Source organism: Scyliorhinus torazame, chromosome 10 (genome assembly GCF_047496885.1).
Source record: "Scyliorhinus torazame isolate Kashiwa2021f chromosome 10, sScyTor2.1, whole genome shotgun sequence".
Classification (NCBI taxonomy): domain Eukaryota; kingdom Metazoa; phylum Chordata; class Chondrichthyes; order Carcharhiniformes; family Scyliorhinidae; genus Scyliorhinus; species Scyliorhinus torazame.
The window spans coordinates 135,166,994-135,193,341 of NC_092716.1; the positions used below are offsets into that span (position 1 = coordinate 135,166,994).

Here is a 26,348-nt window from a genome sequence, read left to right on the forward strand (position 1 = left end):
AATAGGTTTACTTACTTTGAAGGTAAACAATTGTACGGTAGCGAGGCATTTTTATTGACACTTTGTAAAGTGTACTGGAGTTTGAAATCTCGACTATGGGCCTTTTCATTACTAAGGAGGATATTCCAGGGTGATTTGATTTGTTAGAGGTGTTTAAGATTATGAACACCTTCATCGCATTGCCAGTTAGAACAGTGGTTAGCACTGTTGCTTCACAGTGCCAGGGATATGGGTTCAGTTCCTGGCTTGGGTCACTGCCTGTGAGGAGTCTGCACGGTCTCCCTGTGTCTGCGTGGGTTTTCTCCGGGTGCGTCGGTTTTCTTCTGAAAGATGTGCTTGTTAGATGAATTGGACATTCTGAATTCTCCCTCCGAACAGGCCCGGAGTGTGGCGGCGTGGTAATTGTGCACTCTCTTGTAGGAGAGAAGAGTGAGTCCTGATTCTGCCGAATCTGCCTCTTTTCTTCATTTTCCTTAAGCAGCTCGTCTTGGAGACGGCCATACATATCTGTAGATTGATATAGCTTTCTCTTGAGGATAGTGACAGCTTCTACCTTTTTAACCTTAAAGAAACTGGTCTTTTAGTAGCCATTTTAAAAGATGGCTATATCACAGTAACATCATTGCAGTGTTAATGTAGGCCTACTTATGACACTAATAAAGATTATTATTAGTTCATCCGCCATTCTTGACCTCATTAGTGGCTGATACCCTCATCCTTGCCTTTGTTACCAACAGCCTTGACCACACAAATACTTTCCAGGCCAGCTTCCGATTTTCTACATTTTATAGACAAGATCATCTAAAACTCAGTTATCATAGAATCATAGAATTTACAGCGCAGAAGGAGGCCATTCGGCCCATTGAATCTGCACCTTCCCTTCGAAAGAGCACCATACCCAACCCCATACTTCCACCCTATCCCCGTAACCCAGTAACCCCACCGAACCTTTTTGGACATGAAGGGCAATTTTGCATGACCAATCCACCTAACCTGCACATCTTTGGACTGTGGGAGGAAACTGGAGCACCCAGAGGAAACCCACGCAGACACGGGGAGAAAGTGTGGACTCCGCACCGGCATGACCCAAGTAGGGAATCAAACCCAGATCCCTGGCACTGTGAAGCAACTGCTACCTTGAGTGGACCCTAACTTGTGCCAAGTCCTATTCATCTGTCACCCCTTTGCTTACAGACCTACATTCATTCCCATTCTATCACATCTTGATATAAAAATTCTCATCCTTGTGTTCAAATCCCTCCAATCCCTTCCCATCTGTAACCTTTTCCAATCCTATAACCCTCTGAGAAATCTGAATTCCTCCAAAGCTGGCCTTCTGTGAATTCTTTACTGCCTTCATTTAGCCATTGCTAACTGCGCCTTCAGCTTTCTAAACACTCAGCTCTGGAATTCCATTTTTTAAGACATTCCTTTGACCAAGTTTTTGATCACTTGTCTTAATATTTCCTTCTGTGGCTCTGTGTTAATTGGCACTTGATTTAACAATAATTTAGATGTGTAGTTTGTGAATGATGTGGGATTTCTGACCTGGATGATTAATCTTAATAATCTGCTTCTGACAAAGCCACTGAAAGAGGGAAAATCATCTTCCTATACAAAACAAAACAGCTCTCACTGGAAGGAAATTACTCTTCCAGCTTTGAAATTAGTGAAATAGCTTTCAGTTACGTTCTGGTGAAAGATTCCTCCAGGAAAGTTGCTGAAACTAAATTGTTACTTTGTTACTTGTCGCTGAGGACATCTTAACGAGCATCTAAGAATTTTAAACTTACTCAAGTTAACACATACAGAGTTATATTTTAGTGAGGTTTTATTACAAACATTAAAAGTATAAAACAGATTCTCAGTCTACAAAATGTAAGTCTGCTAACAGTTTGTTATTGATGTAAGTCTGCTAACTGTGATGATATGCGTAAAGCAAGTCTGCACATAATGTTATGTATGACCTCTGACTACCAGGTGGCAGTGTAAACCCACCACTTGACCCTGTGGCTGGGGAGTTGGAAGTAGGTCACCTCGGGGATAGATGTATTTTGCAGTAGCTCTACAATAGTTAATTAGTGTCAGTAGTTTATTATTTTATTTATCCTAGTTATCTTTATCACGCAGTTGTTTCATAATAAATTATTTAAACTAGATGTTCTGTAGTTCATCATTTACTTCGGCCAGTCTACAGAATATGACACTAACAGTTTGTCATTTATGTAAGTCTGCTAACAGTCTGTTATTATTAAGAGAAAAATATACTTGGACATGGATACCCGAAAGAATCTTGTATTACAAAAACTTTTAACAGGGTAATAAAAACATACTCACAAAAGTGTTGAGACGTGTTTGATGAAACAGGTAGGGAACAGAACAGTAACTGTGCACTCTCTTGTAGGAGAGAAGAGTGAGTCCTGATTCTGCCGAATCTGCCTCTTTTCTACATTTTTCTTAAGCAGCTCGTCTTGGAGATGGCCATACACATCTGTAGATTGATATAGCTTTCTCTTGAGGATAGTGACAGCTTCTACCTTTTTAACCTTAAAGAAACTAGTCTTTTAGTAGCCATTTTAAAAGATGGCTATTTCACAGGTATAGGATCATACCATTTTTTAAAAGAGGTTGTTTATAGAACATGTTATCTCTATGTTTTGTTGCGGTGTTTGTGTGAATACATCTTGAAATATAGCCAGACTAATGGGTTTGAGTGACATGTTATCTCAGTGGACCTCTGGGCCTCTCGCTTAAGCTTTTACTAATGATGTTAGCAAGAATTTTATGTTTATTAATTCAAGATCCTTGTGTAAAATTTATTCTCTTTGTTACATTTGTTGTTTGGGTAGTTTGAACTATTTAAGTCTTATTCATAAATTATATTTGTTATGTTTCTATCCCAATGGATATTAGGGATTCTGAAAACCACATATATTCATTTTACTTTACTTGTGTCACATGCGCTGTGTGCTAGAATCAACTCCTGGTCATTGATTCCTACAAAAGCTTTTTATTTTATCTGACTCTGTTTGATAAAGTTTCCCATGGCAGGTTGATGGAAAAAGTGAAGTTGTATGGGGTTCAGGGTGTACTAGCTAGATGGATAAAGAACTGGCTGGGCAACAGGAGACAGAGAGTAGTGGTGGAAGGGAGTGTCTCAAAATGGAGAAAGGTGGCTAGTGGTGTTCCACAGGGATCCGTGCTCGGACCACTGTTGTTTGTGATATACATAAATGATCTGGATGAAGGTATAGGTGGTCTGATTAGCAAGTTTGCAGATGATACTAAGATTGGTGGAGTTGCAGATAGCGAGGAGGACTGTCAGAGAATACAGCAAAATATAGATAGATTGGAGAGTTGGACAGAGAAATGGCAGATGGAGTTCAATCCAGGCAAATGTGAGGCGATGCATTTTGGAAAATATAATTCAAGAGCGGACTATACGGTCAATGGAAGAGTCCTGGGGAAAATTTATGTACAGAGACACCTGGGAGTTCAGGTCCATTGTACCCTGAAGGTGGCAACGCCGGTCGAGAGAGTGGTCAAGAAGGCATACAGCATGCTTGCCTTCATCGGACGGGGTATTGAGTACAAGAGTCGGCAGGTCATGTTACAGTTGTACAGGACTTTGGTTAGGCCACATTTGGAATACTGCAGGCAGTTCTGGTCGCCACATTACCAGAAGGATGTGGATGCTTTAGAGAGGGTGCAGAGGAGGTTCACCATGATGCTGCCTGGTATGGAGGGTGCTAGCTATGAAGAAAGGTTGAGTAGATTACGATTGTTTTCGTTGGAAAGAGGGAGGTTGAGGGGGGACCTGATTGAGGTCTACAAAATTATGAGAGGTATGGACAGGGTGGATAGCAACAAGCTTTTTCCAAGAGTGTGGGTGTCAATTACAAGGGGTCACAATTTCAAGGTGAGAGGGGGAAAGTTTAAGGGAGATATACGTGGAAATGTTTTTATTCAGAGGGTGGTGGGTGCCTGGAACGCTTTGCCAGCGGAGGTGGTAGAGGCGAGCATGATAGCATCATTTAAGATTCATCTAGACAGATATATGAATGGGTGGGGAACAGAGGAAAGTAGATCCTTGGAAAATAGAAGACAGGTTTAGATAAAGGATCTGGATCGGCGCAGGCTGGGAGGGCCGAAGGGCCTGTTCCTGTAATTTTCTTTGTTCTTTGTTCTTTGTTATGTGGTCACTGTTATATTCATCACAAGTTGGAGACAAAGAATAAGATAAGAAGAGTGGACACATGAGATTAGGACAACTGTTTGTGTTTAATTTAAAGACCAACAAAGACTAGTGGAGATGTACGGCCAGTTTGTGTTGTAATGTTAATGTAATTGAATGCGGGATATTCATTCTGGAGATTAATGCGTATTATTTCTTGACAGGCCCTCCAAGCCCCCGCTTGCCATGAAAACCTCGTGAAAGTGGGTGGATATATCTTGGGAGAGTTTGGAAACCTTGTTGCTGGTGATCCAAGATCTAGGTTAATTGAATTTGCTACATTTGCTCTCCTTCAGAAGCCCATTTGCTGTGTCCTCTCCTCTTTGTATGTTCCCAGTTTTGCATTGTACAGCGACTACATCAGCCAATCAGCAGCGAGCTAGCAAGGCTTGAAATGGGTACAGTGAGCTCGTCTTTCACCAGAATACTCCCACAAAGTTTAGGATCAGCTGATCTAGCAGACTGCTCTGTTGTCAGCTCTATTGCGAGCTTTATCCAGTCATTAGATGTAGCAGCACCTACTGCTTGGTAAACGTGCAGTTGCATTGGAAGGACTCATTGGTCAAGCACAGCGGAACATACAATGACGGAAACATTATTCTGTGTACTGGTACTATACTTTCAGATGGATCTAATCAAATAAAAATTATGAATATTAATACTTATAATAATTATAAATACTTACTGCAATAATAATGTTGTCCCTTGTGCTCTTTGTGTTTGAAACAAAATTATAGTTTCATTAAAACAATGATTGGTCATTAAATTATTTTTTACTTTGCCATTTTTCTTGAGATATGGTTTGATAAATTGATGGGGATCATTCCCAAGTGACTATTCTATTGAGTGTTAACAGGCTGTTTCACCAGAGAGAAATTACTGCCTGATTAGATTTTCCCCCTCATTTGACAAGGTACTTTCCAGGAGTTGTTTCTGGACATATTTCAGGTATAGAAACCCTGGCAGAATTCCCTTTCTAACCAGGTGTCGTTGAGGCCAACTGTAGGCCCCAAACTGCAGGCTCAGCTCAGGTCAACTTGGGGGTTTGACTTGAGAACTTTCTGGCCCACGTTGCTCTGGTTTATTCCCTTTACCAACAGAGAAAAACTTTGGTCAGTCTGAGATAGGTGGCGATTCTGAGATAGGTTATTACCTATATACCAGGCTTTATTGAACTGTTAAGGATTTTATTCATCCATTACATTAAGACGGTGTTCAATAATCCGTCTTTTATTTACTTTGTCTCTAAATTGTAAGATTGTGGATTCACTCCCACTCTTGAAATCTGAACAAATAATCTAAGATAACACTTGACAGAATGGTACTCTGTTGAAGCTTCTGCCTTTCAGATGAGATGTTAATGGGATGACCTGTCTGACCTCTGAAGTGGATGTAAAAGATCCCATGGCACTATTCAAAAAATAACAGTTCCTCACCGTGTCTTGGCCAATATTTATCTGCCCACCCAACAACTAAAGTAGATGACCTTGGGGCGAGCTTCTTCATCCAGCGACGCCGGAGAGAATCGCGCATGAGCTGAAAATCATGGCTGGTACTGGGCGCCTGACAGAATGCCATGTTCCGGGAGTGCCTTGACAGCACAGTCAATGCATTCTACTCTGCAGAAGCGGTAAACGCCGTGGGCATATCATTAACGGGCCCAACCTGGTTTTCTCTGGGTCCCCTGCGATGCTCCGTCTTCCTGTGAGAAATTACCGGCAGCGAGTTTCATTTGTGGTTTTAAAATTGGCGAAATAGGCGCTGTGGCTGCTGAGGAAGAGAGGAGGTAGGGCATATTCCCAGATGCGCAACCGTGGGCTGCTGGCATGGCTTACGGGGTGGTGTAGAAAGGGGGGGGGGGAAGAGAGGGTGACAAAGGATGGGCCGTGGCGTCGGGATGACCCCTGAGCCTGGGATGGTGTCAGGCACGAACCACTATAGCTGCGGCCTGCAGGCAGCCATCTTGTGGGCACCCCACTGACCGTTCATTGTGGTCCCTGGTTACGCAGAATGACACAGGCCATATGAGTGCACCCTAACCCCTACCTTAACCCAACCAACCGGACGGCACCCGCTGTTCGGGGCATCACGCGGCCCATCCAAGGGTAATGCCTACAGAAGGGCGCTGGACAGGGGCTGCAGAGCATAACGCTGGCATGGGTAGCACCAGCCACCGGCACTCCTGCCATCATGGATGGGTGCTGGGGCCAAGGCGAACTTCGGAGGCATGGAGAGTGCGGGAGAAGAAAGCCACGGGCCTGCCTGCTTGGTTGAGGGTGGCGGCCAGAGCTACGTCAGAATCGTCGCTCTCGACCTGGAAGGGGAGGGACTCATCGTGGCTTTTGCGATGTCCGCTTTGATGCGGCAGAAGGCATGGCGGCCTCCGTCGACAGGGGGAAGGTCGTGGATTGGATCAGGGGTCGAGCCTTGTCGGCGTAATTAGGGACCCATTGTGCATAGTAGCTAAAGAAGCCGAGGCAGCGCGTTAGGGCCTTGGGGCAGTGAGGGAGGGGGAACTCCATCAGGGGGCGCATGCGTTCGGGGTCGGGGCCTATGACTCCATTTCGCACTACGTAGCCTAGGATGGCTAGACGGTCGGTGCTAAACACGCACTTCTCCTTATTGTAGGTCAGATTCAGGAGGTGCGCGGTCTGGAGAAATTTACGGAGGTTGGTGTCGTGGTCCTGCTGGTCATGGCCGCAGATGGTGACGTTGTCAAGATACGGGAACGTTGCGTGTAAGCCGTACCGGCCAACCATTCGGTCCATCTCACGCTGGAAGACCGAGACCCCGTTTGTGACACCGAAGGGAACCCTTAAAAAGTGGTAGAGCCGCCCATCTGCTTCGAAGGCAGTGTACTGGCGGTCGCTATTACGGAGGGGTAGCTGGTGGTAGGCAGACTTGAGATCCACCTTGGAGAAGACCTTGTATTGCGTGATCCTGTTTACCAGGTCGACGATACGGGGGAGGGGGTACGCGTCCAGTTGCGTGAACCGGTTGATGGTCTGGCTATAGTCGATGACCATCCTGTGCTTCTCCCCGATCTTAACCACCACTACTTGAGCCCTCCAGGGGCTGTTGCTCGCTTCGTTGACCCCTTCCTTCAGCAGCCTTTGGACCTCGGACCTGATGAAGGTCCGGTCCTGGGCACTGTACCGTCTGCTCCTGGTGGCGACGGGTTTGCAATCCGGGGTGAGGTTCGCAAACAGGGAAGGCAGGTCGACCTTAAGGGTCGCGAGGCCGCAAACCGTAAGGGGGGGGCATAGGGCCGCCGAATTTAAAAGTAAGGCTTTGTAGGTGACACTGGAAATCCAGTCCCAGAAGGGTGGCTGCGCAGAGGTGCGGCAGCACGTATAGGCGGAAATTGCGGAATTCCCTGCCTTGGACGGTGAGGTTCGCGAGGCAGAACCCTTTTATCTGCACCGTGTGTGACCCGGAGGCCAGGGAGATCCTTTGTTCGGTGGGGTAGGTGACCAGAGAACAGCGCCTTACCGTGTCGGGGTGGACGAAGCTCTCCGTGCTCGCGGAGTCAATGAGGCATGACGTCACGTGGCCGTTGATGCCGATCGTCGTGGTGGCCTTTGCTAGCGTTCGGGGCCGACTCTGGTCCAGGGTGACGGAGGCCAGCTGCAGCAAGGAGTGAAGATCGGGCAGCGCATCGTCAGTCGTGTTGGGGGCTTGAGGCCCCATTCAAGATGGCGCCGTCCATGGATCGCACAAGGATTCCGGGGACTGCGAGGATGGCGGTGGAGAGAAACAAAATGGCAGCGGGGAGGGTCAAAATGGTGGCGAACTCTGCTTCCACGAGGCGGAGGCCAGCTGCAACAAAGGGATTTGGTCGGGCGGCGCCTAGCCAGCCGCGCTGGGGGCTTGGGGTCCCATCCAAGATGGCGCCGGCCATGGATTGCACGTGGAATCCGGGGACTCGGACGATGGCGGCGGGGAGGAGCAAACTGGCGGCGCGTGCTGCTCCAGCGTGGCGGAGGCCAGCTGCAACAAAGGGTTTTGGTCGGGCGGTGCGTAGCCAGCCGCGCTGGGGGCTTGAGGCCACATCCAAGTTGGCGCCGGCCAGGGATCGCCCATGGAGTTCGGGGACGGAGACCCCGACGATTGGACCGGCGAGAGACAGAATGGCTGTGCGTACTCCTCCAGCATGGTTGCCGGAGAGGGAAAGAATGGCTGCGGCTGCGACGCTGCCTGGCAGGGCAAAGGCTGCGTTGCGCGTTGGGCCGGTGGGGCTGGGAAAAGGGAGTGCGGCCGTGGGCCTGGGACGGTCAGGACGTGGAAGAACAGTTGTGGTTGCGCAGCGGGCCACTGGAGGAATGGCTGAGGGTAGTCGTTGGATACCGCGTTCACCGCGCGGGCGAGGCAGACCGCTGCATAGTGGCCTTTCTTGCCGCACCCTTTGCAGGTGACGGTGCGGGCCGGGCAGCACGCGCGCGGGTGATTCGCCTGGCCGCAGAAGAAGCAGCGTTGGCCGGTGGCGGTAGGGTGGCGCCTTGCCGCGCAGGCCTGCGGAGTTAGCGGGTAAGTCTGGGGGTTAGGCGGTTAAGTCTGGGGGGCTGCCGCGGCGGGGTGCCACGCAGCCCAGGGGGGCACGGGGGCGTACGCAAGGGCGTTTTTGTACGCCACGTCCATGGACCCTGCCGGGGCCCGGGCCTCGGTGAGGCCCAGCGTCTCCATTTCGAGCAGCCTTCGGCGAATCTCGGGGGAGATCATACCCGCCACGAAAGCATCTCGAATTAAAAGTTTGGAGTGCTCGTTCGCCATCACCGCTGGGCAGCCGCAGGTTTGGCCCAGTACAATCAGTGCCCTGTAGAAATCTTCTAGCGTCTCATCTGGGCTCTGCCGTCTCGTTGCCAGCAGGTGACGGGCGTAGACCTGATTAAGTGGACGAATGTAGTGTCCTTCCAGCAGTTCCATGGCTTCATCATAGTTCGCCGCCCCTTCGATCAGGGGATAGATCGCCGGACTGACCCGCAAGGGTCGGAGGTGCATTTTCTGCCTTTCCGTGGGGGTGTCGGCAGCTGTCTCGAGGTAGCTCTGGAAGCATGCCAGCCAATGCTTAAAAACCTCGGTAGAATTTTCTGCGTGCGGGCTGAGCTGAAGGCACGTCGGCTTGATGCGGAGATCCATCCTTCAGAAGTACTTAACTGATTAAATTGATACGCAATCAATACGCTTGAGCCCACGTGGAGTCATATCGATTCAGCTTTAATCAGATAGAACTGTACCCAGCAGCGAAGTTACAGAAGTGAAGGCTGCTGGGATGGCATTGGTTCTTATACCCCGTCTCTCAGGGCAGGGCTATGTACATTGCCCAATGGTAGACTCCGCGGTCTAGCCAATGGTTATTCCTCTCTTTGGTACCGCAATACCTGGTATTACCACACACCACACTACCAGAAGGAATTGGAGGCTTTGGAGAGAGTACAGAAAAGGTTTACCAGGATGTTGCCTGGTATGGAGGGTATTAGCTATATGGTGAGATTGAATAAACTGGGATTGTTCTCCCTCGAGATACGGAGGCTGAGGGGTGACCTGATAGAAGTTTATAAAATTATTAGGGGAATAGATAGGGTGAACAGTTGGAGGCTTTCTCCTAGGGCGGAAATGACAATTACAAGGGGGCACAGGTTCACGGTGAGGGGGAAATGTTCAGTGGAGATGTACGGGGGAAGTTTTTTTACACAGAGGGTGGTGGTGGCCTGGAATGCACTGCCAAGTGAGGTGGTTGAGACAGATACGTTAGCAACCTTTAAGACTTATCTGGATAGGCCCATGAACGGATGGGGTATATAAGGATACAGGCAGTTGGTCTAGATAGGACACAAGATCGGCACAGGCTTGGAGGTTCGAAGAGCCTGCTCCTGTGCAGTATTGTTCTTTGTTCCCCTGGAGCAACCAGACCTGGACGGACTTGGCAGTCTCTCGGGTGACCCAGGTGGCATGGTGCCACCCTGTTCTGTCCGCTGCCCATTGGATGTGGCAGGGACAGGGGGGTGAAGGTCCGAGGCACTGTGGTATTCCGCCCCCCCCCCCCCCCCCCCCCCCCCCTCCAGGAGACACCGGCATTTTATCTCCTCTTCCCTCGGGGTACCTGATGGCCCCTAGGCTACTCCTTGGGGTGAGCCACCTGGGCTGCCGGTCCTGGAGGCCTGCTCTCGTCTCGAACAGGGTCTCAATGCTCGCAGCCATGGACCACAGGGACTGGGTGACCTGCTTCTGGGACTGGCACAGGTCAGGCAGCGCTTGGCCAATGCCATTGATGCCTGCACCCATGACCTGTTGTGACTGGGCCAAACTCTGGAGCACCGCTTCAATGTCCAGGTTACCCTGGTACTTAGCTGCCTGTGTCAGGCCTGCCCTGTCCTGTGCCTCAGCCACCGCCCGCACAGAGTGCCCCAGGCCTTGGACATACTGACCCATGGCTGATACCTACGCCCCCACAAAGCCTCTACCGCGAATGCCACCCCTGCAGTTTTGGCCTGGGTGGCAGGCAAGGTCGGCACCTCCTCCAGCCTCTCAGGTGGTTGCATTCCTCCAACTGCACCTGCAGGCGTTGCATGGTTGCTGATAACCCCTCATGTAGTCCCTGGCCCTGTGTCTGCATCTCCAGCACCAATGGGACCACACTGTCCAAAAGCCCCAGGCGTGTCTGGAAGTCAGCTAGTCCCTGGGTTGGGGCTACTCTCTGACTGTCCACCCCCTCGGCGTTCCTACGTCCAACTGATGTACCACTGCACGTGTCTGGTACGCACCAGATAGTGCCCCAGGAGCCTCTTCACTCAAGTACCCAACCAAAGTGAGTATCTCTGGAACGGTGGAGGGTGTTGGAGACAGCTTCGACGGAAAGTTGCTGTCTTCCCGGGATTGGTGCTCCAGGGTGTCGTAGGCTGGTGTCTGGAGGCTTGTGTCATTGTCCGTTGCTGCCTTGTCGCTGGTATTTTCTGTGGGGTGTGGCCGGGGGCGGGGTACACCAGAAGGGCCCGCCATGTCGCCAGGTGATCCTGCAAAACACAAGATATGATGCACGGTTGGATCATGGGATGGTGGGGGCTGGTGGGGTGATATGTGGAGGTGGTGGGGTGTGGTGTAGGTGGGGTGGGGGTTGTGCCACCCTAGCCATTGGGACACCACAACTCAGCAGGGGCTCACTTTCTTGCCTGATGCTGACCTCTGCCTCGGCATCTGCACTCTCTTTGGGTCCACCAACCAGGTCCAGTGCCTGCTGCTCCGCGTCAGTGAGAGGCTGTAAGTCTAACGGTCCCCCTCCGGTCTTCTCTCTCTCCATGCGGTTATGCACCGCCTGCTCTTGGGAGCAGGGGGGGGGGGGGGGTCGGGGGGAACCAAATGTGCAAAGTGTTAGGCAGTCGAACGCATGCAGCACAGGAGGTGGGCAGCTAGTGGCCTTTGTGAACAGGGCATCCGGCCATGAATGGCAGCATGGGCGTTGGCATATGGTGCAGGGTGGGGTGAGAGCAGACTGCTGATGGGAGGTCACCCATCATGTGGGGGTCGGTTGCCTCTGGGTTAGGGTTTACGGGTGTGTGGTTCGGGGGGGGTTTGTGCCAGGGGCACAATGCTGCCCACTCTGGCCGCCCTGAGGAGGTCGTATAGCTTCTTCGGGCACTGTTGGCCGGTCTTGGCAGTGGTACCCACGGCCTCTGTCACCTGCGGCAAGGCCCAGTGTATCGTGGCAGGTGGTAGTCTTCTCCCCACCTTGGGGCACAGGATAACCCGCATCTCCTCCATGGTATCAAACAGAGTCTGTAGCTCCGCACCCGAGAACTGGGTGCCACTCTTCGTGCTGCCATCTTGTTGGCTAGGATGAGTGTGCTTTTATACGGCTGCAGCTTGTAAGCCTCTCGAATGGCTATTTCGTTCCCAGCGAATCGGACACCATTTGCCATTGGAATCGTTCAAGTTTCATATGACGCCAGTGCTAGCACTTGAACGAATCCTGAATTGTTTGGGACTGGCACCGATTCCGTGGTTGTAGAAGTCCACTGATCCAACGTCTTTTATTTGTATCTCATTGCAATTTATGGGAATTTGCTGTTCTATTTGACTGCTTTGTTTCCTGCTTGGCTGTTCTGAAGTTGTGAAATTTTTATTTTTTATTTTCAGCCCTTTAGTACAATTCAAGTTGCTGCATTCCAAGTTCCATCTGTGCAGCGTGCCCACAAGAGCCCTCCTACTGTCCACTTATATCAAGTTTGTGAACCTGTTTCCTGAGATTAAGTCTACCATTCAAATCGTGCTCCACAGTGACAGTCAGTTGAGGAATTCAGATGTAGAGCTGCAGCAGAGGGCAGTGGAATATCTGAGGCTCAGTGATATAGTGAGCACTGACATCTTGGTAGGTACAGGAGCCTCAGAGGTATCCGCACCTCTTGATGTATAAATGTCTGTGTGACTCTGCCTTCCTTTTGCCGCTGGCTTTATCCTTCTGTTCTCTCTGCAAGACTTACCAGTTCCAGTATTTAATTTGCTGCATCATTTTTTTATGTTATTAATCTTTTGTGTGTGCATATTAACATGTTGACTGCCCTTCCCTCTGCTTTCCATTTGTCTGCCTTCTCTGTCTTGTTTTACTGACCCAGCATCCTCTTCCTGTTCCCCCTGTCTCCCACTGACCTAATAACTTCATAAAATCATAGAATTTACAGTGCAGAAGGAGGACTAAGCCCATCAAGTCTGCACCGGCCCTTGGAAAGAGTGCCCTACTTAAGGCCATGCCTCCACCCTATCCCCGTACCCCAGTAACCCCACATAACCTTTTTGGACACTAAGGGTAATTTAGCATAGCCAATTCACTTAACCTGCACATCTTTGGACTGTGGGAGGAAACCGGAGCACCCGGAGGAAACCCACACAGTCACGGGGAGAATGTGCAGATTCCGCGCAGACAGTGATCCAAGCCAGGACTCGAACCTGGAACCCTTGAGCTGTGAAGCTACATTACTGACCATTGTGCTACCGTGCCGACCTGTGGGTCCTCTTTCCACTGCACCCTGCATGACTCTGCCTTGTTCCACCCCCTACCTTACTTCTCGACTCCCCTAATAAATTTCTTGAATGCATTCATGGTAGTTGTCTGTAGCAATATGTGCCAAACCAGCTTGTACTCGATTTAGTAATGAGCTAAATTGAGTTAACCTAAATAGAGAACATTTATCTAACAGTGATCAAAATATGATTAAATTCAATGCGATAGTCCAAAGGTCATGAAACACAAAGTAAGAAGAGCAATGAAAAACAATAAAGCTAAAGGCCCAGATGAAATAGTCACCAAACAAATTAAAAGTTTAGATGGCTTTGGAATAGTTAAATGGTGGCACAGTGGTTATCACTCCTGCCTCAGCGCCAGGCACCCATGTTCGATTCCAACCTTGGGTGACCGTGTGGGGATGACTGCGTGAATTTCCTCCGGGAGCTCTGGTTTTCTCCCACAGTCCAAAGACCCTCTCTTTCGGAGGATCGGTGCAGACTCGATGAGCCAAATGGCCTCCTTCTGCTCTGTAGGAATTATATGACTCTATAACTCTCATCTTTAGTGAAGTTTATGATACAAGAGAAATCTCTGAAGACTTAAATGAATCAAGATTGATTGTGATCCCTACAGAAACCAGAGCAATTGAATGTGAAGTCCATTGCACCATCGGCCTGAGTCACATGCCTAATATCCTTCTATTGTCATGAGAATGTCACTTTAAGAAATGTTTGGCTGCTCATATTACTGCAGTGATGTCAGAGTGTGGGTGGAGCTGAGCTCTGGCTCTGTTTTTTAGTTTCACTTTGAGGAAAGCTTGGGTGTGTCTGTGTTTTTTTGGTTTCGTTTTCAGTGTTGAAGCTGAAGCCAGACAAAGCAGGTGTACTGCTGTTCTCTCTGCCATGAAAAAACTAATTCTTGATCATTTGGTGAATTCAGAATTATAAATGTTTTCAGTAGTGAATGTAAACCTGATGTGCTTCTGCTAAAAGGTGTTTCTTTTGTCTTCTGGATGTTTGGGAAGTTATTAAGGATTACTTAATGTTGTATTCTTCGGGGTTGTATTTGAATTAATGGTTGCTAAGATGTTCACTATGTTTTAAAGAGGTTAACTTGAGTTCATAGAATAAACATTGTTTTGCTTTAAGAAATACTTTTCCATTTCTGCTGTACCACACCTGTAGAGCGGGCCGTGTGCTCCCCATACCGCAATCTAGTAAAAGTTGTGGGTCAGGTGAACTCCATGATACACTTTGGGGTTCTCTAAGCTCTGGCCCATAACACTATGAATACTGATGAATAGGGCTAGGAGCAAGATAAGCCAGGAATGTTAGCTGTTTAATATTGTTTTGTAGAAAATAGAGGAACGCAAAATGCTATCTTTAGCATTTCTAGCATGCTGTCAGAAAGAACCAAGAGAAGAAAAAAGATGTAATCTTGTGTTTTATTGATTATAATAAGGCGCTTACATAGAAAAATAGGAGCAGGAAAGGCCATTCGAGCTAGCTTGGCCATTCAATATCGTCATGGCTGATGATCCAACTCAGTAACCTGTTCCCACTTTCCGCCCATATCCTTTGATCCCTTTGGCCCCAAGAGCTATATCTAATTCCGTGAAAACATACAATGTTTGGCATCAACTGCTTCCTGTAGTAGAGAATTCCACTGGCTCACCATTCTCTAGTTGAAGAAATTTCTCCTCATCTCATTCCTAAAAGTGTTGCCCCTTAGTAAAATTCAATGTGAGGCCCCTGGAACGTGGGTACCTTGGCATGGCAAGGCTGGCACTGCAAAGGTGCCCCGGTGGTACTGCCAAGTTGGCAGGAACATTTCCAGAGTGGCAGTGCCAGTGCCATGAGGGGGGCCATTCCCATGAAAGGAGGGTGGAGGGGGGATATCAAGGGTGGGGGTGCGGGCAGGTAAGAAGCAGCCTCTGAGAGGTTGGGGGGGGGGTGATGGATGGGGGTCATAAAAACATAGAAAATAGGAGGAGGTGACCATTCGGCCATCGAGTCTTCCCTGCCATTCATTATGATTATGGTTGATTGTCATGTGAGAGTACCTTTAAGAAATTGGTGTTCATAAAATAGCTGTAGTGGATGTACCTTTAAGAAATGAGTGTTTTGTCACTGGTTTATCACCCTGGCCCAATACAAACTGGGGACTCAAGGGGGATAAACGTCTATCTATTGGGTTGGCTTTGTGAACTTAAACGACAGTGAGGGGTAAGCATATTCTGTTTGCTTTTCAGGTGTGGTATTCCAGTTTAAGTAGGGAGTGTGTTGTGGACAATGGCTCTTTCAGAGGCTCTGGCGTTTTTTGGGGGTGGAGACGGTCACACGCAGTACCTTACAGACAGAGACTAAAAACAGGTTTTTAAATTTGGCAAAACATTGCAGTTAACATTACCTGACAAAATGCGAAAAGATGAGGTAGTTTCCGCGGTACTTTAGCATTTAAAATTGCCTGAGATACAGTCTAACTCATTGGAAAGTGCAAACATCCAGTTGCAGATTAAGCAACTTGAACATGAAAAAGAATTAAAGCAGCTTGAATACGCAATGAGAGAAAAAGAAAGATAAAGGGAGATACAGATCAGGAAAAAAGAAAAGGAAAGAGAAAACAAAAGAATAGCCCTAGAAGAACAAAAAGAAATAGAAAGAGAGATACAGATCAGGGAAAATGAAAAGGAGAGAGAAGAAAGAGAAAAAGAAAGAATAGCCCTAGCAGAATAAAAAGAAACAAAGGGAGGTACAGATCAGGGAAAAGGAAAAAGAGAAAGAAAGAGATAGAGAGGAATGAGAAAAGGAGAGAGAGGAAAGGGAAAAAGACAGAGAGTTTGAACTTCAGAAATTGGCCCTGAAACATGACAGTCAGTTAAAATTGGCGGATGGAGGGCAGCACGGTGGCACAGTGGTTAGCATTGCTGCCTACGGCACTGAGGACCCGGGTTCGAATCCCGGCCCTGGGTCACTGTCCGTGTGGAGTTTGCACGTTCTCCGCGTGTCTGCGTGGGTTTCACCTCCACAGCCTAAAGATGTGCAAGTTAGGTGGATTGGCCATGCTAAATTGGCCCTTAATTGGAAAAAATAATTGGGTACTCTAAATTTATAAAAATGAAAAAATATATAATTGGCGGATGGAATGAAAAACATAAGGTCTGAGGAGAGTGTTGAGGATAATGAGCTTGAGCGTCATAGTCGAAGGCTTGGTGGGGATCCATTTAAATATGTCCACGGAGAGCCAAGGTTTGATGAAAAGGAGGTATAAGCCTTTTTAATTTCATTTGAGAAGGTAACTAAACAAATGAAATGGCCACAAGACATGTGGGTATTACTGATTTAAACAAAGCTGGTAGGTAGGACGAGTGAAGTGTTTGCATCACTACCGGAGGAGGTGTCTGGGACGTATGAGGAGGTGAAAAAATCCATCTTGGGTGCATATGAACTAGTGCCTGAAGCCTACAGACAAAGGTTTTGAAATTTAAGGAAAGAACCTGGTCAAACATACATGGAGTTTGAAAGGATCAAACAGAATACTTTTGATAGATGGCTAAGGACTTTGAAAATAGACCAAACGTATGAAGCTCTCAGAGAAATTATACTTTTGGAGGAGTTTAAAAATTCAATTCCTGATGTAGTGAGAAGTCATGTGGAAGAGCAGAGGGTTAAAACTGCGAGATTAGCAGCAGAAATGGCAGATGATTATGAATTAGTTCATAAATCAAAGCTTGGTTTCCGACATCAGTTTCAGCCTGTGAGGGATAGAAATTGGGGACATAAGAAATACTCAAGTGGTAGAGGTAAAGGAGATCTGATGGGAGATAATAAGGAGAGTGTACCTCAGACTAAAAAGGAAATTCAGGGGGGTGGAAGAGACATGAAAAGTTTCAAATGTTTTCACTGTAATAAACTAGGCCATGTAAAGTCACAGTGTTGGTGGTTGAAGAAAAGCACTGGGAAGGCTGATGTGGTAAAACAGGATAAGACAGTGGGGTTTGTTAAAGTGGTAAAGGAAAACCCAAGTGAAGTGAAGGAGGCGCAAAAGATTGTACAGCCTGATCAAGAGGTGATTGATAAGAAGGTGCCAGATCTCTCAAAAGAATTTACTTATGTGGGTACAATTTTATTTTTTAATTAAATTTAGTGTACCCAATTAATTTTTTTCCAAATAATAGGCAGTTTAGCATGGCTAATCCACCTAGCCTGCACATCTTTTGGGTTGTGGGGGCGAAACCCATGCAAACACGGGGAGAATGTGCAAACTCCACACGGGCAGTGACCCAGAGCTGGGATCGAACCTTGGACCTTGGAGCTGTGAGGCTGCCGAGCTAACCCGCTGTGCAAGAAGTCACAATTTTAAGAGATACGGGAGCTAGTCAATCTTTAATGGTAAGAGATGAGGAGTTATGTAATTTGGGAAGAATATTGCCAGAAAAGGTGGTAATATGTGGAATTCGGGGTGAGAAGAGTCGTGTTCCATTATGAAGATAAGGTTGGAAAGTCCAGTGAAGAGTGGTGAAATGGTAGTAGGAGTTATAGAGAAACTATCTCGTCCAGGAATACAGTTTATCTTGGGTAATGATATAGGTGGATTGCAGGTGGGACGGATGCCGACTGGTTGATAAGCCAGTGGAAAAACAGACAACTGAAGTGTTGAAGGATGAATATCCTGGGATTTTTCCGGATTGTGTAGTAACAAGGTCGCAAAGTCATAGGTTAAGACAAGAGGATAAATCAAAGAGTGAAGATGAAGTTGAAGTGCAATTATCAGAAACGATTTTTGATCAGATGGTTGAAAAAGAACAAGAACAGGTGGCGGATGAGGCGGATATTTTGAGATCAGGAAAATTGGCGGAGTTACAAGAGAAAGATATAGAAATAAAACGGATGTATCAGAAAGCATACACAGAAGAGGAATCTGAGTGTCTACTGGAGTGTTATTCCTGTAAAAATTATGTCTTGAGGAGGAAATGGAGACCTTTACATATGCAGGCAGATGAAAAGTGGGCAGAAGTTCATCAAGTAGTATTGCCTGTAGGGTATAGAAAGGAGGTGTTGCGAGTAGCACAAAAGGTACCAGTGGGAGGTCATTTGGGAGTAAGGAAAACTCAAGCTAAAATAGAAAAACATTTTTATGGCCTGGACTACATAAAGATGTAGTTAAATTTTGACGATCATGTCACACATGTCAAGGGATAGGGAAACATCAAGCAGTGATAAAATCAGCGCCCTTAATACCTAAAAAAAAACATTTTTTAATACCCATTCCAGCATTTGAGGAACCTTTTACAAGGATCTTAATTGATTGCATGGTACCGCTTCCCAAAACGAAAAGTGGGAATCAATATCTTTTGACTATAATGGATGTGTCTACTAGGTTTCCAGAGGCCATTCCAGTCTGCAATATTACAGCTAAAAAGATTGTGGAGGAGTTACTTAAGTTCTTTACTAGATATGGACTACCCACAGAAATATAATCTGATCAAGGATCAAATTTTACCTCAAGGTTACTCAAAGAAGTTATGGATATCTTAGGAATGAAACAATTTAAATCAACTGCGTACCATCCAGAATCGCAGGGGGTTTTAGAAAGGTGGCATCAGACATTAAAGACAATGTTCAGGACTTATTGTCAAGATTATCCAGGGGATTGGGATAAAGGAATTCCATTTGTACTGTTTGCAATTGGGGATGCACCTAATGAGTCAACTAAATTCAGTCCTTTTGAACTAATTTTTGGTCATGAGGTAAGAGGACCATTTAAATTGATTAAGGAAAAATTGGTGAGTGAGAAATCGGAACTTACATGATAGGATTACGTTCCCTAATTTTAGGGAACGATTCAATAGAACAGGGGAATTGGGTAGACAGCATTTGACAGTTGCACAAAATGTGATGAAATGGGTAGCGGACAAGAAATCCAAAGTTCGTAGTTTTGCCAGTGGAGATAAAGTTTTAGTACTGTTACCAGTGGTAGGTGAACCTTTCAAAGCAAGATTTTGTGGACCGTACCAAATTGAAAGGTAATTAAGTGAGGTGAATTATGGAGTATGAACGCCGGATAGAAGGAAAACTCACCGTGTGTGTCATGTGCATATGCTTAAAAGGTGCTTTGAAAGGGAAGGAGAGCAAATGGAGGAGATTTTAATGATTCAAACTCAAAGTGACGAACCAAATCCAGATGACTGTGAATTTGACATACCTCCAATTAAGTTGGAAAACGAGGATGTTCTTAAAAATTGGGATAAATTGTTGAGATACCTTCCAGGGGGAAAACGGACTGACCTGAAACAGTTATTGATATCACATGGGCTAGTTTGTGGAGATAAGTTGGGAAGCACTTAAATGGCTATACATGATGCAGATGTGGGAAATGCTGTTCCAATCAAACAACATCCATATAGACTTAACCCTTTAAAATTGGCACAGGTTAACAAAGAGATTGAAAGTATGCTTAAAAATTACATAATTGAAGTGGGTTGCAGCCAATGGAGCACACCCATAGCGCTGGTACCAAAACCAGATGGTACCCAACGGTTGTGTGTGGACTATAGAAAGGTTAATCCAGTTTCAAGAACGGACTCTTATCCTATGCAATGTTTCGAGGATTGAATTGAGAAGGTGGGACAATCAGCTTTTATTTCCAAACTGGATTTACTTAAACGTTACTGGCAGGTACCTTAATCCGAAAGAGCGAAGGAGATTTCAGTTTATGTGACTCCAGATGGTATATACCAATTCAAAGTTATGCCATTTGGCATGAAAGACGCCCCAGCCATATTTCAACGGTTAACTAACAAAGTAATTTCAGGATTACCTAATTAATTACCGGTATACATCGACGATCTAGTCATTTTCAGGCAGACATGGAAAGATCTGATGGAGCTATTCGATCGACTTCAGGAGGTGGGTTTGGTCGTAAACCTAGCCAAATGTGAATTTGGAAAAGCCCAAGTCACTTTCCTTGGCCATACAATCGACAGGGTCGAATGGTCCCACGGGATGAGAAAACAAAAGTTATTGGGGAGTTTCCAATACCCTCGACACAAAGGGAAATAATGCGATTTCTTGGCATGAGTGGATTTGATCGAATATTTGTGCCAATTATTTGTAGCGTGGTTGCTCCACTGATAGACTTGCTGAAGAAACGTCGAAAATTTCAGTGGACAGCCGAGTTTCAACAGGATGTTGACTGCCTGAAAGCTGTGACAACCAATGCTCCTGTGTTGGAGAATTGATCTGTGATCAGATTGAACTGAAGTATCTGACTTTAAAGAGAAGTGCCTAGGCGTAGAGAAATGGATGGATCGTGCAGACACCTTCTTGTTCAAAGAGACTGTCAATCAAAAAGGAGTTCAGTTGGAGGAAGAATAACTAAAATGGACAATGTTATTATAAATGTTTGCGTGTTTTGTTTTGTTAAAAAAGAAATGTATATTAATTGTCCATATTTCTTGAAGGAAAGTGAAAAGGTGAAAAATGAAACCATCTTGAAGTTGATGGTTTTTTTTTTTTCTTGGGGGGAGGTGTCATGTGAGAGTACCTTTAAGAAATGGGTGTTATAAAATAGCTGTAGTGGATGTACCTTTAAGAAATGGGTGTTTATCAGTGATGTCAGAGTGTGGGTGGAGCTGGGCTGTCTGCTTTTACTTTCGCTTTGGGCTGTCTGCTACAGTGTGTGTTTAGTTTCGTTTTAGATTTGGGGAAGCTGCAGTCACATCAAGATGTGTATGAATCTCTGCCAGCTAAAGAATGTTCATTTGGTGATTTCAAAGTGGTAACTGCTCTCAATAGAGAAGTTAAACCTGATGTCTTTCTGTAAAAAGGGTTCCTTTTTGTCTTATGGATGTTGCAAGAAAAGATTATGAGTTACTTAGAGAGTACTGTATTCTTTGGGGAATATATTGGTGTTGATAGTTGTTAAGATGTTTACTGTGGGTTTATAAAGCGTAAACTGGTTTCATAAATAAACATTGTTTTAACTTAAAAGTACTGTACATTTCTGTTGCATAACACCTCGCAAGTTGTGTTTCCCACAACCACAATCTATTAAAAGTTATGGTCAGGTTAACTCCATGATACACTTTGGGGTTCTCTAAACCCTGGCCCATAACATGATCATCCAACTGAATAGCCTGATCCCGCTTTCCCCACATATCCTTTGACCCCCTTCTCCCTGAGTATTATATCGAACTGCATCTTGAAAACATGCAATGTTTTGGACTCAACTACTTCCCTGTGGTAAGAAATTCCACAGGCCGACTTCCGATAGAGCTCTGTAGGGGGAAGACAGGAAAGGGACAGCTCCTGCTAAAGGACTAAACCTTCAGGTTTTTTTTTTGTTTTGTTTGTTTAGACCTGGAGGTATTTTTATTCTTGTGTCTTTTTTAATAGAGATATATATTTTAAAAAAGAAAGAACCCATGCAGTGCCCCGCCCCAAAGGTATGAACAGGGGGAAAAAAGCCGCAAGGGACCGCACCGACGATAAGCTGAGGTTAATGGGAGAAATAAGTGTGCGAGAGGAGCCGGAGAGTATTAAAAATAAGGTGCGGGAGGAACCGGAGCCGGAGGCTCAGAAGCGGCGGAGAGTTGCGTTCCCGAACAGAACTAGCGCCTAAGAGCGCAAGCCTGCGAGCCTGTCCGACCGAGCCCCCCCCCCCCCCGCACAGCAGAAGGTGGGTGGCAGAAGAGAAGTGGCAGCCTCCGCGGACCGCAAAGACAGAGACTCAAGCGCTTGTGAGCAGGGCCAACGAGCAGGAGAGAGAGAGAGAGGGAACACTCCCCCCTCCCCTCCCTCTGGGAACGGACAGGCAGCGACCACGTGGTGAGCGGAGAGGCAAAGAGGGACTCCGGTCCGCGCCAGGGAACTTCTCGCCCGAATCCTCCTGGCCCAGTGAGTAGGAAGGGAAAAAAAAAGAAAAGGAGAAGGGGCAAAAATAAAAGTAAATAAATAAAGAGACAAGGAAAGAGAGAAAGGAAGGTAGGAAGGTAACCAACCACAACCCCCCCACCCCAACAAAAAAAAAAGGGAAACACGACGCCCGAGGCAGACCTAGCGAGAGCAGAGGAGCGGGGGAACTGAGAGCAATCCCAGGGTAAGGAACAGCAGCGGGGAAAGAAAGAGAGACAGACAGATGGCTGGAGGAAAGAAAAACACCAAGGTGAAGGGTCAGCGAGACGCAAGCAGCAGCAGCAGCGAGGGTAAGGTGCATTAACGCTGGACGCGCAGGCAGGCGGCCCCACAAGACAAGATGGAGGTACAGGCAAGCCGGAAAGGGAAAGCGATGGCGGACCAAGCAGTGGAGCGTGAGCAGGACGCAGCGACCAGCATAAAGGAGGCGCTCTGGTCAGAGTTCCAAGTAATGATGAAAGAGACGACGCACAAAATGCAGCAGACCATCGAAAGCCTGGAAAGGGAAGTGAAGGCGCAGAAAAAAACTATTCAGGAGTTGGAGAGCACATGGGAAGGGAAGACCATAAGGGTGTATCAGGACATTGGTGCGGACCTAGCCAAAAAAAGGGCTGAATTCAACAAGGCGAAATCGGCACTGCATAAAAGCAATGTAACATTTGGGATATTATTCCCGGCCAACGCTGGGTAACATTTGAGGGGAAAGAGCTGTAATTTAACACCCCAGCGGCGGCTGATGAGTTTGTTAGAGCGAACAAGCTGGGGGAAGAGCGCATGCAACCGCAATGAAAGACATGGGGACGGAAAAGGAAGGGAAAATCCGAACAAAGGGCAGAGGACAGACCGCAAACAAGGACAATGGACTCATGAACTGTGCACATGTGTGTTATGCCTTGCGCGGGACTGTGCAGTCTTGTTTCAGAGCTTGTCTCCTCTCTCAATGCAATGGGGGGGGGGGAGGGAGTAGAGCAAGGGAAATGAGGGTGAGGAAAGCAAACAGGAGGGCAAGACGAGGGCCAGCAGGAGAAAGGTTAAACAGGGCCAGAACTGGGCGAATACTAGGGGGGGGGGCCACCGCCACTAGCGAGGAGGACCAGCACGGGAGGGCAGGAAGGAAGGAGGGCCGCGGCGCCCCTCTCAGGGGAGGGGGAGCACCTGGCACAAGGAGGGGGGGGGCAGAAGGAGTAGGGGAGAACGCAGGGGGGGACAAAGGGACAGGCGCTGGGGAGGGGGAAGAGGAGTCTGGGGGAGAACGCAGAACAAAAGAGAAGCAAAGAGAAGAGTGAGATAGTGAAGTAGTACAGACATAGGCCTCGGCGGGCATGGAGCAGGGCAAGGAGCCAAGAGGGCGCCGCAAACAGCCACTAGAGAGGGTGTCAGGGGGAAGGAGACCCCGGAGCGCAGAGGCGCACCCGTGTGGCGTACACACATCTGGTGGCCACATTGGGTGCCACCCTAGCAAAGGGAAACCGAGGAGTACAGGGGCGCGTCCACCAGGGAAGTATGGGTGATCCCACAGGATGCGGGGGTGGTCAGAAACCCCCCACCAGGATTGTTACCTGGAATGTAAGGGGACTCTACGGCCCAGTGAAAAGATCCAGAATGTTCATCTACCTAAGAAGCCTAAAAGCAGACATAATCTACTTAAAAGAGATGCACCTGAGGGAGAAGGACCGACTGCTGGTAAGGAAGGGCTGGGTGGGACAGACGTACCACTCATGCTACGGGATGAGGGCTAGTGGGGTAGCAATATTAATGAGCAAAAGGATGAGGTTTACAGAAACCAAGACAGTTACTGACCCAGGGGGACGGTACGTCATGGTCAGCGGTGTCCTGGAAGGGCACCTGTCGTACTGCTAAACGTATACGCTCCCAACTGGAACGACTCAGAATTCATAAAGAGGACCATGGCGGAATTTCCCGTCCTTGACACACACCGACTGATTATGGGGGGCGACTTTAACTGCGTGCTGGACCCACTGACCGACCGATCAAACTCCAGAACGGGGAAAATGTCTGGCATGGCAAGGGAGCTAGGGGCCTTCATGGAACAGGTGTGGGCGGTGGACCCATGGAGGTTCCTGCACCCGGGAGAAAAGGAGTTCCGGTTCTTTTCGCAGGTGCACAAGGTATACACCCCTATCGACTTCTTTCCCAGTGGGGAAATCGGTGCTTCCAGCGATCACGGGAACGTACTACTCCGCGATCGTTATCTCCGACCACGCTCCACATTGTATGGATGTGAGGTTGGAGACAGGCAGGGCCCAGCACTGCACATGGAGGCTGGACACGGACCTCCTGGCCGACAAGGCTTTCTGCCAAAAAATATTGCACGCCACAGGCGATTATGTTAGTAACAACGAAAATGGGGAGGTCTCACCCTCCACGTTTTGGGAGACACTGAAGGCCGTGATCAGAGGAGAGATTATAGCCTACAAGGCAAGTAGAGATAGGGAAGAGAGGGTGGCCAGGCAACAGCTAGTGGACTCCATTCTGGAAGTCGATAGAAAGTACTCCGAGGCCCCGACCCTAGAGCTGTTGGCGGTGAGAAAAAAGCTGCAAATGGACTTTAACCTGCTATCCACTAGGAAAGCAGTGTACCAATTCCGCCCGACACGGGGGACCTTCTACGAACACGGAGACAAGGCAGGCCGCCTATTGGCTCACCAGCTGAAAAAGCAGGCATCCACGAGGGAAATAGCGCAGGTTAAGGATACCAAAGGTGTGGTGCACCACTGTAATAGGAGATGTAAGGTAGGACCTGCACTACAGGTTCGCCGGTAGCTCCTGCCGGCTGGCTCCGCCCATGGAGAACTGTATAGGTATGAATGAGCTCCAGTGCCCTGCGATTTCGCCAGCTGCAGCAGGAGGCCACACATCTGACTTTGTGACGGGGATTGCGCCGGACCGCATCCGAGAACGATTACTGGAAGGGGGCCACGCTCGAACTGGCGGAGACAAAAACCTTGGCGCTCTCCATGACGGTTGCATCCCGTAACGTAAAATCGTACCCCTCCCGCCGCGTTGCCCACCCTTCTTCTCCTTCCTATCCCACCTCAACCCTGCCGACGACCTCCTCTGCCGGGGCCCTGCCTTCCCAATACCCCTGCGCCGCACGCCGATCCGCGCACTCCGGGGGTTCCCGCTGCTACTTCCGCGGTCAGCAGAAGCACCCCCGCCAACACTGCCCTGCCCGCACTGCAGTTTGTAAAGCCTGCATTAAAATGGGCCACTTTGCGGCTCTGTGCCAGGCCCGCGCAGCCGCTGCGATCGCGCCCGCTTTCGCCCCCTCCCCCACGTCAAACGCACAATGGGAACCGCCATGTTGTCCCGACCCCGCAATGTGCGCACCAAGGGCGCCGCCATCTTGTCCCCCACAGGGTCTCCGGACATCCCAACATCGGAACCGCACACGCTCGCCACCCGAAGCATCCGATGGCTACCCGCAGCTCGCTCTGATGACGCTGGACCAATCTCGCCCGCACAACCTGGCCACTGCGTCGACGACGGTTAAAATCTACGGCCACACGACCTCGTGCCTGCTGGACTCCGGGAGCACCGAATGCTTCGTTCACCCAGATACGGGAAGGTTCTGCTCCCTCGCGGTCCACCCTGCCAATCAAAGGATCTCCCTGGCATCCGGATCCCACTCCGTCCCGATCCGAGGCTTTTGTACAGTCACCCTCACGGTCCAGGGCGTAGAATTTAGTAACTTCCGCTTCTATGTCCTTCCTAATCTCTGCGCTGCACTCCTGTTGGGCCTGGACTTCCAGTGCAACCTCCAGAGCCTCACCCTCAAATTCAGTGTGCTCTTACCCCCCCTGACCGTTTGCGGCCTCGCGACCCTCAAGGTCGATCCCCCCTCCCTTTTTGCCAATCTAACTGCGGATTGCAAGCCCTTTACCACTAGGAGCAGGCGGTCCAGCACCCAGGACAAGACCTTCATCAGGTCCGAAGTCCAGCGGCTGCTTAAGGAGGGTATTATCGAGGCCAGCAACAGCCCCTGGAGAGCCCAAGTGGTAGTGGTTAAAACTGGGGAGAAACACAGAATGGTCGTGGACTACAGCCAGACCATCAATCGGTACACGCAGCTCGACGCGTAGCCCCTCCCATGCATATCTGATATGGTCGATCAGATTGCGCAGTACCGGGTCTTCTCAACAATTGACCTGAAATCCGCCTACCACCAGCTCCCCATCCGGAA

General features: G+C 48.2%; 1 protein-coding gene across 1 annotated transcript in view; it reads left to right on the top strand.

Annotated features, from left to right (window-relative positions):
• LOC140430945 (AP-2 complex subunit alpha-2-like) overlaps positions 1 to 26,348 on the top strand; it is a 705,690-nt gene that overhangs the window by 290,152 nt on the left and 389,190 nt on the right. The window contains exons 12-13 of the mRNA XM_072518780.1: positions 4,399 to 4,496; positions 12,365 to 12,596. Of these exons, the coding sequence (XP_072374881.1) occupies positions 4,399 to 4,496; positions 12,365 to 12,596 (330 nt within the window). The remainder of the gene's footprint in view (positions 1 to 4,398; positions 4,497 to 12,364; positions 12,597 to 26,348) is intronic.